Source organism: Onthophagus taurus, chromosome 1 (genome assembly GCF_036711975.1).
Source record: "Onthophagus taurus isolate NC chromosome 1, IU_Otau_3.0, whole genome shotgun sequence".
Classification (NCBI taxonomy): domain Eukaryota; kingdom Metazoa; phylum Arthropoda; class Insecta; order Coleoptera; family Scarabaeidae; genus Onthophagus; species Onthophagus taurus.
The window spans coordinates 20,149,433-20,163,410 of record NC_091966.1 but is presented as its reverse complement, the minus strand read 5'-3'; the positions used below and the strand labels follow the sequence as shown (position 1 = coordinate 20,163,410).

General features: G+C 34.5%; 1 protein-coding gene across 1 annotated transcript in view; it reads left to right on the top strand.

Annotated features, from left to right (window-relative positions):
• The first annotated feature begins 1,617 nt into the window (after positions 1-1,617).
• LOC111429247 (uncharacterized) overlaps positions 1,618-13,978 on the top strand; it is a 43,985-nt gene continuing 31,624 nt past the window's right edge. The window contains exons 1-2 of the mRNA XM_023065113.2: positions 1,618-1,837; positions 3,113-3,337. Of these exons, the coding sequence (XP_022920881.2) occupies positions 3,127-3,337 (211 nt within the window). The 5' untranslated portion in view covers positions 1,618-1,837; positions 3,113-3,126. The remainder of the gene's footprint in view (positions 1,838-3,112; positions 3,338-13,978) is intronic.

The window sequence follows — 13,978 nt, the reverse complement described above, 5'->3', positions numbered from 1 at the left end:
TGATCCTATTTGTACTTTCAACCTACCCTTCTAAACTACTAAACATAACCACCCCCTTTACATTTTTGCAAAAATTTTACATAGGTAGATGAAAGTATCCTAAAACTTTTTTGTCTCTCTAAAATTTTTCCAAAAACGACTAATTTTTGAGAAAAAAAATAATAAAGCAAACACTGCCCGTTAAACAATGGGGTTGTCGATCAAAAGTTGGAATGAATTTTTAATGAAAAAATCTTGGTAGGCTTTGTAATCTTTGTCAGAAATGTTTTTGACGTTTAAATGTCAGTGTTTTTCTTACTATTATTATTGTTTTTCAAATTAATTTTTAAATAAAGTTCGCATTTGCGCTCGTTCACTCGACGTTTTAAAATTTTAAATAAAACAATAATAATAGTAAGAAAACCACTGACATTTAAACGTCAAAAATATTTCTGACAAAGATTGCAAAGCCTACTAAGATTTTTTCATAAAAAATTCATTCCAACTTTCGATTAACAACGCTACAGCTTAACAGTTAGCGTTTGCTTAATTTTTTTTTTCTCAGAAATTATTAAATTTTTGAAGAACTTCAGAGAGATAAAAAAGTTTTAGAATAGTTTACCTATCTAACTAAAATTTTTCCAATGTATTTATCATCTTCATAAAAAAAAAATCTAGGCATAAATTGAACGGGGATGGTTACGTTTAGTAGTTTAGAAGGGTAGGTTGAAAGTACAAATAGCATCAAAACGTGCCCTATTATGAGTTAAACATATTCCCTAAATTTCATTTTCCTAGCGTTTATGGTTTTTGCGAAAAAGAAATTAAACCAAAACTTTCCGGCATTTTTGGAGAGGTGTAGCTCCTTAGGGGAGCCGAAGTCGCCCATTGTTTATATATCAAAGTACCCTTAAAATTACCCTTAAACCCTTAAAAACCCTTAAATTCACTAGAGAATCATCCCTTGAAGTTTGTTGCAGTCATTCAGGTACACCCTATATAATATAACAGGAGATACAATGGCTGAATCGAGTAGTAGGTATCTGTAGTTTTTGCATTTCATATTTGTCGATACTACCATGAAACGTTTAATTAATTTAATAGACTAATTTTCATTGTGACTATTTTTGTTTTAATGCAAAGAAACATTATTATTATTCCTTTTTCTTTTCGTTCTACTTGACGATCTGACTGTTCACCCCTTCTTATTAACGAAACGAATAAGTACCCTCCAGAACGAACAACCCTCTCTAGATACATCACTAAGAGGACACGTTTCAGACGCAAAAAGAGGATCTACCATCATCTTTTATCAAACAGATAAGTCTCCAGGCTAACGTGAAAAGTAGTAGTTAGTCAAAGAAAATTCATCATCAGTACATTCAAATCATCAACACCTAATACATAATTGCAACAAAATACTTAATGATTTGAGAGTAGTCCCCTTTACTTGTTGAGATGGAATAAAACAAAAAACAGGAAAAAAAAGTGGAGAAATGTAAAATAGGGAGAAGATGAAAAGAGGGTTTGTTGTAGGTGAAGAAGAAAAAGAGTTGTGGTAGAAAAGATGTTGTCGTTGGAGCTCGTTTGGATCGATACATTGGGTGGAATCGATGCGCGCATGATTTTAGTACCTGTTGCCGGACTCCTAACGGATGCTGAGCGAAGTTGACACAAATACAGAACGAGTCAGAAGCCGAACGTCGCTATTATCTCCTGGTGGTGGTAGTTTTAGTGACGGTTTCGCGTGATTTTTCACCGAAAAACGTTCAGTGCTATTTTGTACTAGCAACCATCAAACAATTCCATGGGGTAAAACGATAAAAAAAAATTGAAGAGATAAAAACGAAAAGATAAGGTAATGTAAAAATAAATTATTAATAATAATGGAGATATTTTTTTACAACGTTACTTTAAGACGGAATTTAATAATAAAATAAGAATATTTGATTTGAAATAATGTAAATTAAAAAAAAAATAGTTGGGAATTATAATGATTATAATAATCGTGCTTTTTTGCATTATTTTAATGAGAAGTAATCACGCCATATTTAGCCCATATTCCTTTCAAATGATTTTATTATAATTTAATGAAAATTTAATATGTTAAAAATCCTTTAGATCAACTATTACAATATTCTCGAAAAGTAATTTGTCTTAAACAAGACATCCATTAATCTTTCACTTTGTTTTCTTGCTTCATAACATTTTTCAGCGTCGACGTAAAAAGATAATTGAATATAAATGAACAAAAATATATTCTCTGCGAATATTTCTTTGACCCTATGTAAATTTCTGAGTTATTGTTTAATAATTAGAACCCCCGTATTTGTAACGTTAGGAGAGTTCTCGAGTTCTTCTCGAAGAAGAGTACCGAGTACTTACTCCTTTGAGGTTTTCGCAGAACGTGGCGCTGAAATTAATTAGTTTTACTCCAACAACGTAGGAAAACTTTATGGCAACCTCTTCTTCTAAAGAGGGGTATTGTTGGCGCGTCTTCGAATCCATTCGGGGTGGTTCGCAGGGTTTCAATAGACCCAAAATTGACGCCGACGACGAAAAGCTTTTGTGTTTCCAAGAACAACGACCTCAAATTTGTAATTCTAATGTAATTATGTATTATTATTTACTTGATAGTGATTTGACATTGATTAACACGATTTTCCTTTAATTCAGTCTAACCTTACCTATATCATTGTTATATTCCATTTAAAATAGAATAATAATAATGAATTACTACAAGTTTATAAACATTAAAAAACTTCATTTGCAAAACCGTTTCTTTTCATAAACAAAAAAATCTTAATTAAACTGCAAAGTTAAAACTAAAACCCAATTAACTTGTCTAATTAACTTTCACAATAAACTCAACTCAACAATTACCCCGAAATAATAAAAGGAGTATACCTATAACACATCACCATATATTATGAATTATATTTGAATTTTTAAAGAACCCGTTTTCTTTTACGACACCTTCCATAACAACGGTTCGCGAATATAATACGACTCCATAATGAAATTTTTTATTCTTTCGCAAGTAACGACAACACAAAGAAAATTCATTATTTTTATATTCAATAATAAAATTGGGTGTATTCGTAAATTTCTTTTATTCTTGTTATTATTTCAGAAGTGTGCTGAAAGATGCATCAAAGGGCTTTTCTTGGAAGCGGATGGGCTAGGGGTGGTGTTGCTGGTTCGGGGGTTGTTAGAAGAGCACATCCCGCTTCCGGAGCTCAATGGAACGTGCAAGTCGTACGGGGAAAGGTGAACGGGAAATGTCTGTGGAATGCGTGCAAAGCTCTTAGTCTTGGATTGTTACTTATGGTTTTAGGAGCTGCAATGGCAACAATAGGTAAGTTCATAATTTATTAGTCATATCCATGCCATTTGTTAAATAAAGGGGAGAATCCAAATAATTTAATAATTTAAACAAATAAATTATTAACTGTAATTAATATCGCGAAGTCGAGGATTAGCAGTGGTTTATGCTACGACACTCAACTAGTGAGCAATTTTAAATGTAGATTATGTGCGATTCATAACTCATTATGGTGATTAAAGCAACCAAAAATAGATTAATTTTTTACTAACACATGGTGTGGCAAAATGATTAACCCGATTTTAGTTGCGAATAAAAATCATTCATATACATAAACTGCAAATACTAGATTATATTCTCAATATTACGAGTCAAACCTATTTAGTTGTCCTCGTTTCGGATTTTTTTACTCTCCAATATCACGAGTTCAATTTGCCCTGTCTTATGATTAAATCTGCTCGGTCCCGTTCACACTTTATGAGTTTTTTTTGATTAGGTAGGCATACCTGCAAAAAGTTGGTTTTACGACTTCGTTCTAGACATACCCTAATGGTTGTCGATAAAAATATTCCATAATATTTTTGTATATGCTTCGTTTCTACTAAAATTGAATCGTAAATGAATCATTATAACGAACTAAAATAGCACTAAAAACTAATTGAGATACTAGGTATAATGCAATAATAAATATTTTAAAGCAAATTTCATGCAGGCTTAGAATATCATTAATAATTTCTTAAGTTTTCATAATCCTACTTACTATGTTGTTTTGAATATAATCCTGGATCTTTGATAGTCTAACAGAAAATTCTAAAAATCGTACCTCAAAAAGTAATTGATATATTTTAATGGACTAATAAATATTTTAAAGTAAATTTAATCTACTTTTAACGTGCCAGATATACTTTCTTAGTTTCCATAAACTTGATTTCTGTTATTTTTTGAATGCAACCCTGCGTGTTAAATAGGTTAAAAAATAGTCTATCTCGACCGCCTGAAGCCATCTTTCTAGATCTGCGTTTACTACCTATATCTCACTACCATAGCCCAGGGCTGACTCTACTAGTCTTCATCCTACTCTCTTTTTAGGTTCTTTTCTTATGTTCTTGTCCCACCATAGACTGTTAAGGCATATATTTTCCTGCTTTCAGTTCTATATGTATTATCTCTCTTTCCCCTATACCATTTTTATCTATAATTACTCCCAAATACTTAAATTCCTCAACTTGATTAATTGTTGTGTCATTAGTAATTAATATTTGAAATTTGGCATCGCTATGAATGACTAGATAATTAGTTAGTTCTGTCTTTTTTAAGCTTATACAGAGTGATTCTCAACCTGTACGCATAAACTTGGGGATTTATTCCTCATGACAAATAAGGAGTAATAGGTGAAGGAAATTGTAGCATATTTTCTATACACACTTGGGCTCGCTGAATTCACGATGTCCCACTAGCGCGGCCTAAACCAAGATGTTGGCGGATAGTCTCGGCTACAGTTTGTATCTGATTTCGTAATCCTTGCTCAGTATTAACTTCCTTAGTATTGATTTCCTCAGCTGCAATGTTAAATCCCTGTGTTAACCACTGTATGGCATCCTCAGTATCAACCAAGATGCATCATTTCCATAGCACACAATCTTGATTTTGTAATCGTTCATAGTTTACATTACATAACCTTAACATTACCTTGTAATGTTTGCCCTATTCTAATTCTTTTATCCTTACTTTGTCGAACGTTTTGGTTAGATCAACGAAACAGAGGAAGGCTGCATGACGTTTTTTCGCCGAACTTTTGTCTGATTCTTTTCGATGTTCTCAACATTACGTGATCTGTACATCTCATTCTTCATCTCGTTACTAAATTTCGTGCATCATTTGTGTAGTCAACTCTTGCATTCAGAAGGACGTGAGACTCAAATGTATGTAAACATTTTTTTGTAAAAGATGAAATAAGTATGGTGCTATCAGTTCTAAACAGATGAGATAATTTGGTGTTGCTGTGTAGGATGATTTCTGGAAGCAAAAACTACTTTGTACACTTTGGAGATGATATGATAGTGATTATCTCGGCAGCAGTTTGTATCTGATTTCGCAATTCTTGATCAGTATTAACTTCGGTAACGTACACTATGTTTTTTAAGTAGCCTCAAAAATAAATATTAAGAGGATTGAGGTCGGGCGATCGACATAGGCCAGGTCAATGGACTACCTCCACCTGTCCATCTTCCGAGAAGCATCTTATCTAGATATCACCGCATATATCAGATACCTATGAAACTAAAAATTTTTTACTACAATTTTTTTCACATATTACCCATTATTTGTCTCGAGGAACAAATCTCCAAGTTTATGCGTACAGGTTGAGAATCACACTGTATGTATTCCCACTTCTTTTATTCGGTGTATAGTCTCTTCATCATAAATTGTAAATCACATGCATCCTGCGCCAACACTACCTGGTCATCCGCAAATTGTAGTGAAAAAGTCGGCGGTTATTTATTGATCCCTTGGTCGTTTTTTTACCACTCTTTTAGAACAACTTCTGCATATGCGTTAAAGAGCATCGGCGGTAAACTACATTCTTGTCGTAATCCTCTTGTTGCTTTTATGGGAGCTGACATTCTTTGTTTAGTTTTAATATAGGTTAAATTATTTCGATAATGCTCTTCATTATGTCAATTAGTTGTTTACTTGTTTCTAATATATTTAGTGCTTCCCATAATTTCTTTGCTTATTTTCTGTTCCGCTAATTGTTGTAATTTCAAGAGAGCGACAGTCGAGAGTCGAGAGATTACAAGAGATACATGATCTACCGGGAATGAAACCGCTCTGATCATCCCCAGATTTATTTCCTATATCCGCTCTTAATTTATTTTGCAGAATTTTTCCAAAAAGTCTACTTATGCTGCTTGTTACAGTAACAATGAGACCTCTATAGTTATTTAGGTCTGTTCTACTTCCTTTTTAAAAATTGGTCTTATACAGGATGTATCAGGTATGAGTAGAAAAAATTTGAGGGTTTATAGGTCTCCTCTTTCTGAATAAAAAAATTCTTATAACAAAATGCCCCATTCTTTGTACTTCTTAAAATATGATACGTTAAAGTTAACAGTTCACAAGTTTGAATACTGCCGGATAAAGAATTATACTAAGCAGGCTTTGATTATGTATATAGATAGCTTTAATTTGACATATAAAAGTCATTTTTGAGATATTTTCTGAAGTTGTCTTTATCTACGTCTTTTTTATTTTATACGAATACAAATTTTTATCACTTCTGTTTTATCACTCTAATGTGAACATTTTCCAAAATTTTGGTTTTAATCAAGAAACTTGCTGACGTTAAAAACATCCTTCACTTTCCATACAGGCAGCAGTTCTGCGCAATAATATCTGCCGAACTGAACATTCCAAGGCATTTTTAATTCGTAAATGCAACTTCGCAAATTATGATGTAAAATTCTGTAAACAGATATGTATTTAAGGTGTTGCTCATTTGCCAGGTACTCGTAGAAAGATTGTTTTCAATACGTTCCAAAATTTCATCTTCATGAGTGAAATCTTTTTGAGGACCGTGATCTTCCATTTTGGGCTGTAACTGAGCAGTTTCTCGAAGTCTTTGAACTCCATTAATAAATATTTGTACATTTGGCAACCGGCGCGGCCGTAGGGAAATTGCTCAGAATATTGTAGTCTTGCAGCATTAGCGCTAAAATCGTATTAACCATACAGCAGGACCATATAAGTGATTAGGACCATAAAGCATTATTAAGAGACAAAATTCAATAGAGTTGTTCAAATTGCCGTTTATGTGTCAAATTAAAGTAGTACATAAGCAAAGCCTGCCCTTAACCCTATCGTATCATATCTTAAGAAAGACAAAGAATGGGATATTGTGTTATAAGAATTTTTTATTCAGAAAAAGAACATCTATAAGAGGTTTTCCATTCCTGGGGCACTTGTCGCAATCTACAGCAGTTATTCATTCAATCTATTGATAAGTACTTTTCCCCCATACTTAACTAATTCTATGGCTACGTTTCCAGGTCCAGGCAATCTAATTTTTTTCATTTGTTTTAAACACTTTTCAACCTCGTCCTCTTGTATTATCATCAGATTGCTGTCATCATTTGTTTCATTAGGTTCGTCTTGATACTCTGTATCTTGTAATAGTTTTGTATAATGTTTTTCCCATTCCCGGGTAGAGATTATGTAATCTGGTGTATTTTTCTCATTCACTTTCATATTTTTAATTGTTTAGCACACTTCGTAGCTCGCAATCCCCCAATTCAGACTATCCACCTGGATACTTTCATTCCCAGTATTGATTTTTACTTTTGTCTTACTTCTTTATTTTTTGTTTTATATATCTCTTCGTTCTATTGGTGAGCCATTTCAAAGATTTTTTGCTTAATTAGTTCCTCTATTTCTTCTGTTAGCCACTCTGGTTTTTTCCTCTTCTTTGTTTTTTCCATTACACTCAAAGCCTTAACAATTAATCTTACATTAATCTTACACCTTGACAATATAACCATTTGCAAAAAGGTTATCCAGAAGTCCCCAAAAAATACGATGCCACCAGTTCTTAGATCTTCGATTTATGTTAGTCCATAAGATCGCCACTGGTCTATATGATCTACTCCACCTTTAAATTTCTTATAATCGCTGACAATAAAGTCATCAAAATAAACTATTTATGTATATTTCTCAGTAATTTTAGCATCTGTCCCTTGATAAACGTCTGACATATGCCTTATGGTCTGCTAGACACAACAATTTGTAGTCACATTTGATGGGTTTCATTGGATTGTACTGCTTGACTGTACTGTTCGTTTCGCCAAAGATGTTGTAATACCAGGTTTTGCTAATAGAATAACTTAGAAGCGAAGAGTTTTGTGATGTTTTTTCGATGACCACCTGGATTAGTGATTTCAATACAACATTTTTTTACACAACTCGTAATTTGCATTGAAATGTTTAATCAAAAAATTAGTGATCTAAAAAAATTACCTAATCTGATAGAAGCCTTTTAACAGTATGCAATCATTTCTCTTTATAGCTTAATAAATTAAATACATGTACTTATAAGTACGGATAGACAACAAAAGGTTAATTTAGCCACTCTTTCATATTTCATCGAATCAACATCATCTCTCGAATCGGATAGCTATCGTACTCGAGACATTAATCTACGGTCTGCAGCTGAAATAAACTCTCTCCGTAGTTATGCCGCCCTCTTCCGGTTTAAATTTCCGGGCCGAATATTTCGGTTGCATCAATCCAACCTTGATTCCACCCACAGCCGTTGTGTAAGATGGTTGTTCAAGTGGGACAACCTTCAGTTTCTTTGGTTAAGTTAAAAATTTGGTCTTCTTAAACGCTTTCTCGGTCGTTCACCCATCGAAGTGCAATCTTGTACCCACTGGCGTCCATTTTTGCTCTTTTCCAAGACGTTTTTGAAGGGACTTTATTAAATAAATACACCCTCTTCCTCAACTCCTACTGAGTTTAGAAGAGCGTGCTCCTCATCTACAGATGAAGAAGAAATCCGAAATGCGAACAAACAAGTTACCTCGGTAATGTTTATAGATGGAGTACCTCCATCTGTAAAAAATTTAGATTTATTTCCCTTCATTTCGGTTTGTTTTTATTTTCTACTTCCATAAGTAGGAAAGTGATAGAGATTCCATGAGGGGTCCAAAACGATTCATTTATAAAATTCATAGACTAAACGGGAAACGGTTCTTAGTGTAATAAAACAATTTAATGTTGTTGATAAAGTAAGCGCATAACGACATGTTTAACGAGTCAGATGATTGTAAAGTTATTTTCAAAAAATTGATTTTCAAGTGCATTGAAAACGATTCAAATCAAAGTGAGAAGTTCTTTAACAATTAGAAACATTTTACAGACACCCCAATTAAGTGTAAGGAAGGTTTGAAAACAGATCTTTACTAATAAACAAAATAAAATCACAAGATTAAAATTCCTCAACGATTACACCAGTTTACAAATTTTAATTACTTCTTTCCTCGAAGACTGCGATATTTTTTTATAACGTAGAATGTTGACCTGATTGTGAAACTGTCTTTAGTTTTTCCCCATCACGTCCAGTTTTCGAGATATCCCCAATTCCGTTATTTTGCTACAGCCTAAAACAACTCAACAAAATCAATTTTTTTGACATTTTTCCTATTTTTTTTTACTTAATAACGCACCGTAACAAAAAAGAAATATATATATGAACAAGTATATGTATATGAACAGTTAGCTATTCTATCCTGTAGAACATATTTTACCTGAGATATCGTTAATTTACGAAAATCGTGCAAAATTTCATTTTTTGCCATTTTAACTGCATTGTGGAAACATTATTACGAACAATTTTTTTGTAATAAAGAGATTTTTTAAGTCTTCCAGGCACTAAGTATAAACATTGCAATTCATTGAAATCAATATTATTATTTTTAAATACAACCACTTTCTGGGAAAAAGTGTTTTTTAGTAACTTCACTTCTTTATGTATTAGAACCTTGTTCCTTCTAAACAGTCTTTTTTTGAATATTTTTTTGGTATAAAAGGAGAATATATTATCATAATATTTAGTTCTTCGTGAGACTCCTCAGTGATCTTTCGTTAAAAAAAAATAACAAAGTGTTTTAATTGTTTTATTGATAATGGCTAGCAGCAGCAGCTGTTTTGGATGCCAGAACAGTCGGGATGACGGGACGGCCAATTACAACCGTTATAAAACAGGCATATTCTCATTATGTTGGGTTTGATTTGACGAATTTAGACAAGCCATGGACTTTGAATAGATGGATGGCGCGTGAATCTACTCATTTACAGTTGTTATGGTCCAGATATCGACTGCTATTGCGGTAATATAAATCTAGACGGCATAAACAAAAAAAACACAGAAATGTTTAGTTTATCCTAATGTAAGATTAGCCAAAAAGCCGATTCCGCACAGCGTAACTTTACCAAGACCAAATCCTCGTGACTGATTAATGTAATCCAGTGAAAGCTGGATCTAGCAGTGACTATGATGCCAAAATAAACCAGAAAATGTCACTGAAAGAACGAAGTGACTTAGCAAGAGACCTGAAGTTTGCGAAGATTGATAGTGAGATATTGGCATGTCGCTTACAGCAATGGAATTATTTACACCCTACAAACCGTGTAACTGTTTATCGAAACAGAGGCGAAATATTTGCACAATTTTTCACGAAAGAGCAAGGTATTTGTTATTGTAATAACGTGCACAGACTGTTTGATGAATTGACAATTTTCATCGATAGCTCTAAAAACAATCTTAAAGCAGCTTTACTTCATAATGGAAATACACTGTCAACTTTTCCACTTGTTCATGCCGTCAATGTTAAAGAAACATATGTGCGCATATAAGAGGTTGCTGTGGTTACTGGCTTACAAGGCGGTTTTACAAAATATTGCTGTTTTCTTTGTTGACATTGAGCTTCATTATGTGCGCAAAGACTGGCCTTCTAGAGAACATTACAATACTGGTGCTTACAATGTCTTAAACAAGCCTCTGCTGTGTCCAGAATCTGTAATATTGCCTCCACTACACATCAAACTGGGTTTGATGAAAAACTTTGTGAAAACGTTGAATCCAGAAGGTCCAGTATTTAAATATCTTATCGAGCTTGTTCCATAACTACCGTACATTATTTGTTGGCTCTCAAATAAGAAAATTAACAAGGAATTCATTTCAACATTAACAACAAAAGAAGCAACGGCGTGGATTAACTTCAAACAGAGAATTGTCGTGAAATAATTTCCAACTTTCCACAATTACCATGCCATAAATCCTTAAATTTTCTCCATTTGCACTTTAATTTGTCTCCAAGCAATCTTGAACAGAAAGTGACCATCAAGGCGAGCGGTTCCATTAAGATTTAATAACATTGGAAAAGACGTTATCAAGATTACAGAGAAACCCACCTAAAGACATAAAAATTGTCGAAAACTAATCATATCTCGCACTATACTAACAATAAGTAAAGTACTATATATTAAACATGAAATTTAATTCCATTAAAGTTCCAGAAAACTCTGTAATATAATCTATAATATAAACTTAGACGGTGTAAACAAAAAGACAAAGAAATGTTTGGTATCGTTTGTAAGATCAACCAAAAATCCGATTCCGCATAGTGAAACTCTGCCAGAACCAAATCCTCCTGACCAATCAATATAATCGCTGGATGATAGTGAAAGAGTAAAAAAAAAATTTGAGTAAAAGTGACAGTGGAGAAATGTCATCTAGCAACGACTGCCAATAATTTTTTTCGCCTCCCATACCTGAAACTAAATCATATCAGCCCTAAAAAAATAACTGAAAGCTAGATTTTTATAATTTTGTTTGGTTTAATGGGAGGCGAAAAACAGTTGTGTGTCACACATGCAGAAATGCATTAGCAGCCCTTATCTATTAGCTTATCTAATAGCCTCAGGCTGCTAATGCTTATTTTCTGCCTTTGAGACACAATATACTATTAATTACTTCATATGCTTCATGTACAACATTTAGAACAGGTAAAATAATATTGATTTCAGTGAATTTAATATTTACACTAAGGCCTAGTGTCCTAGAAGTCCTAGTTGACGATCTGATTGCGATAGTCGAAGCCGTTGGTGTGAATATACAAGCTTATGCTGATGACATTGTCGTTATGGTCAAAGGAACCTGTTTGCCGAGGATATCTAAAGTCTCCAGGTGACCCTAGATACCATTTGCGCTTGGTGTAAGGGAGAGAACCTCTCAATAAACCCGCAAAAGACAATTCTTGTGCCCTTCACCAGGAAACGAAAGTTGGATGGACTAATCCGCCCAACTATCAAAGGTGAAGAAATTCCTTTCTCAAAGGAAGTCAAATATGTAGGAGTAATCCTAGACAAAAGCCTGTCATGGAATGGACATTTGCAGGGAGTTTTGCACATAGCTAGACTATCCTTGTGGACTTGTCGCAGTCTTTGTGGAAAAAATTGGGGTCTTACCCCTGAAAGACTGTACTGGCTCTATGTGACTGTGGTTAGACCTATGATCACATACGGAGCAGCAGCCTGGTATAGGAAAGTCCGACAGACTTCAGTTATCAGTAAACTTTCACGAATTCAACGAGTAGCTGGATTGGCAATCTCTGGTGCGATAGGCACAACGCCAACTCTAGCAATGGAGGTTCTGCTTGGCCTATCTGCTCTGCATTTGCATATAGAGAAAGTGGCTAGAACAACCATTTACAGATTTAAGCAATATGCTCAAAACTGTTCCGACACGTCCTACCAATAGGCTACGGAAGACATTATAAGCACTGATACTGTGCTATCAATGCCGTCAGATTTGGCGGTATCACTATCAGTGATTAATGCTCGATACCAGATTGTACTGCCTAAGCGGCAGTCCTGGATCGAAAACGAAATTTCTCTGGTTCAGGCAGATATTTTCGTATAAAAGGAATGTATTTCTCCATAATTCTTCGGGAATTTTAGTTAATGAAAAACACAAAAAAATGTGTGAAGAATTAGTGTTTATTAATTAATTTGCTTATCTGCGCTAGATAAGCAAATTAATTAATAAACACTAATTCTTCACACATTTTTTTGTGTTTTTCATTAACTAAGATATTTTCGTGTTCACAGATAGATCAAAAACGCCGGAAGGGGTCGGAGCAGGAGTATACTGCCAGACACCTCCAATTAAGCAAACCTACAGCCTGGGTACGTACTGTACTGTATTCCAGGCGGAAGTATTTGCTATTGACATGGGTGCTAAAATCCTTCTTGAGAGAGGGGTGAAGAACATGACAGTGCGAATTTTCTCAGACAGTCAAGCCGCTCTCCAGGCGCTGCAAGCCGTGAAAACGGTGTCGGCTCTGGTTACTGATTGTAAGAGAACATTAAACACACTGAGTTGTGATAACAGAGTTTCTCTGATCTGGGTCCCGGGTCACTCTGGGGTTGTTGGCAATGAAGCGGCAGATGAGCTAGCACGAGAGGGCAGCGCTAAAGCGTTTGTGGGCTGAAGAGAGACTTCGTCTACTGTGGACCAGTTCTTCTGGAATGAGACATGCTAAGGTGTTTATTAACATCGCCACTGTCAAACCCGGGAATATTTTAGGACTTGCCCGTAGTAGCATAAAAGTTCTAATGGGTGTTTTTACTGGGCACTGTCGATTAAAAGCACACCTCAACTTGTTGGGTTTAGCCGACGATGTTGAATGCCGACTATGTGCGGAGGAAGCAGAGACGGTTGAGCATGTTTTATGCCACTGCCCTGCCGTTAACCGTATCAGATTCGCGATTTTTGGGTCCGTTAAGAGCATTGGACTGCACGTTGAAATTTGATAACGATATCTATCGGGGTACAATAGATCCTTAGGGTCGCGGTGCAAGGTTGGTTGGTCCGCCTACCCGATATATAGTCAATGCAATGTAATGTAATGTAAGGCCTGGAAGACTTAAAACACGTCTTTATTAAAAAAAATTGTTCGTAATAATGTTTCAACAATGCAGTGAAAATTTCGAAAAATGAAATTTGAAAGTTGTTTTAGGCTGTATCAAAATAACGGAGGATCCGATTAATACCATCAATACCTCAAAATGTTCGTCTGGATCTCTACTTTCATGACCATATAGCTACAGAAGCAC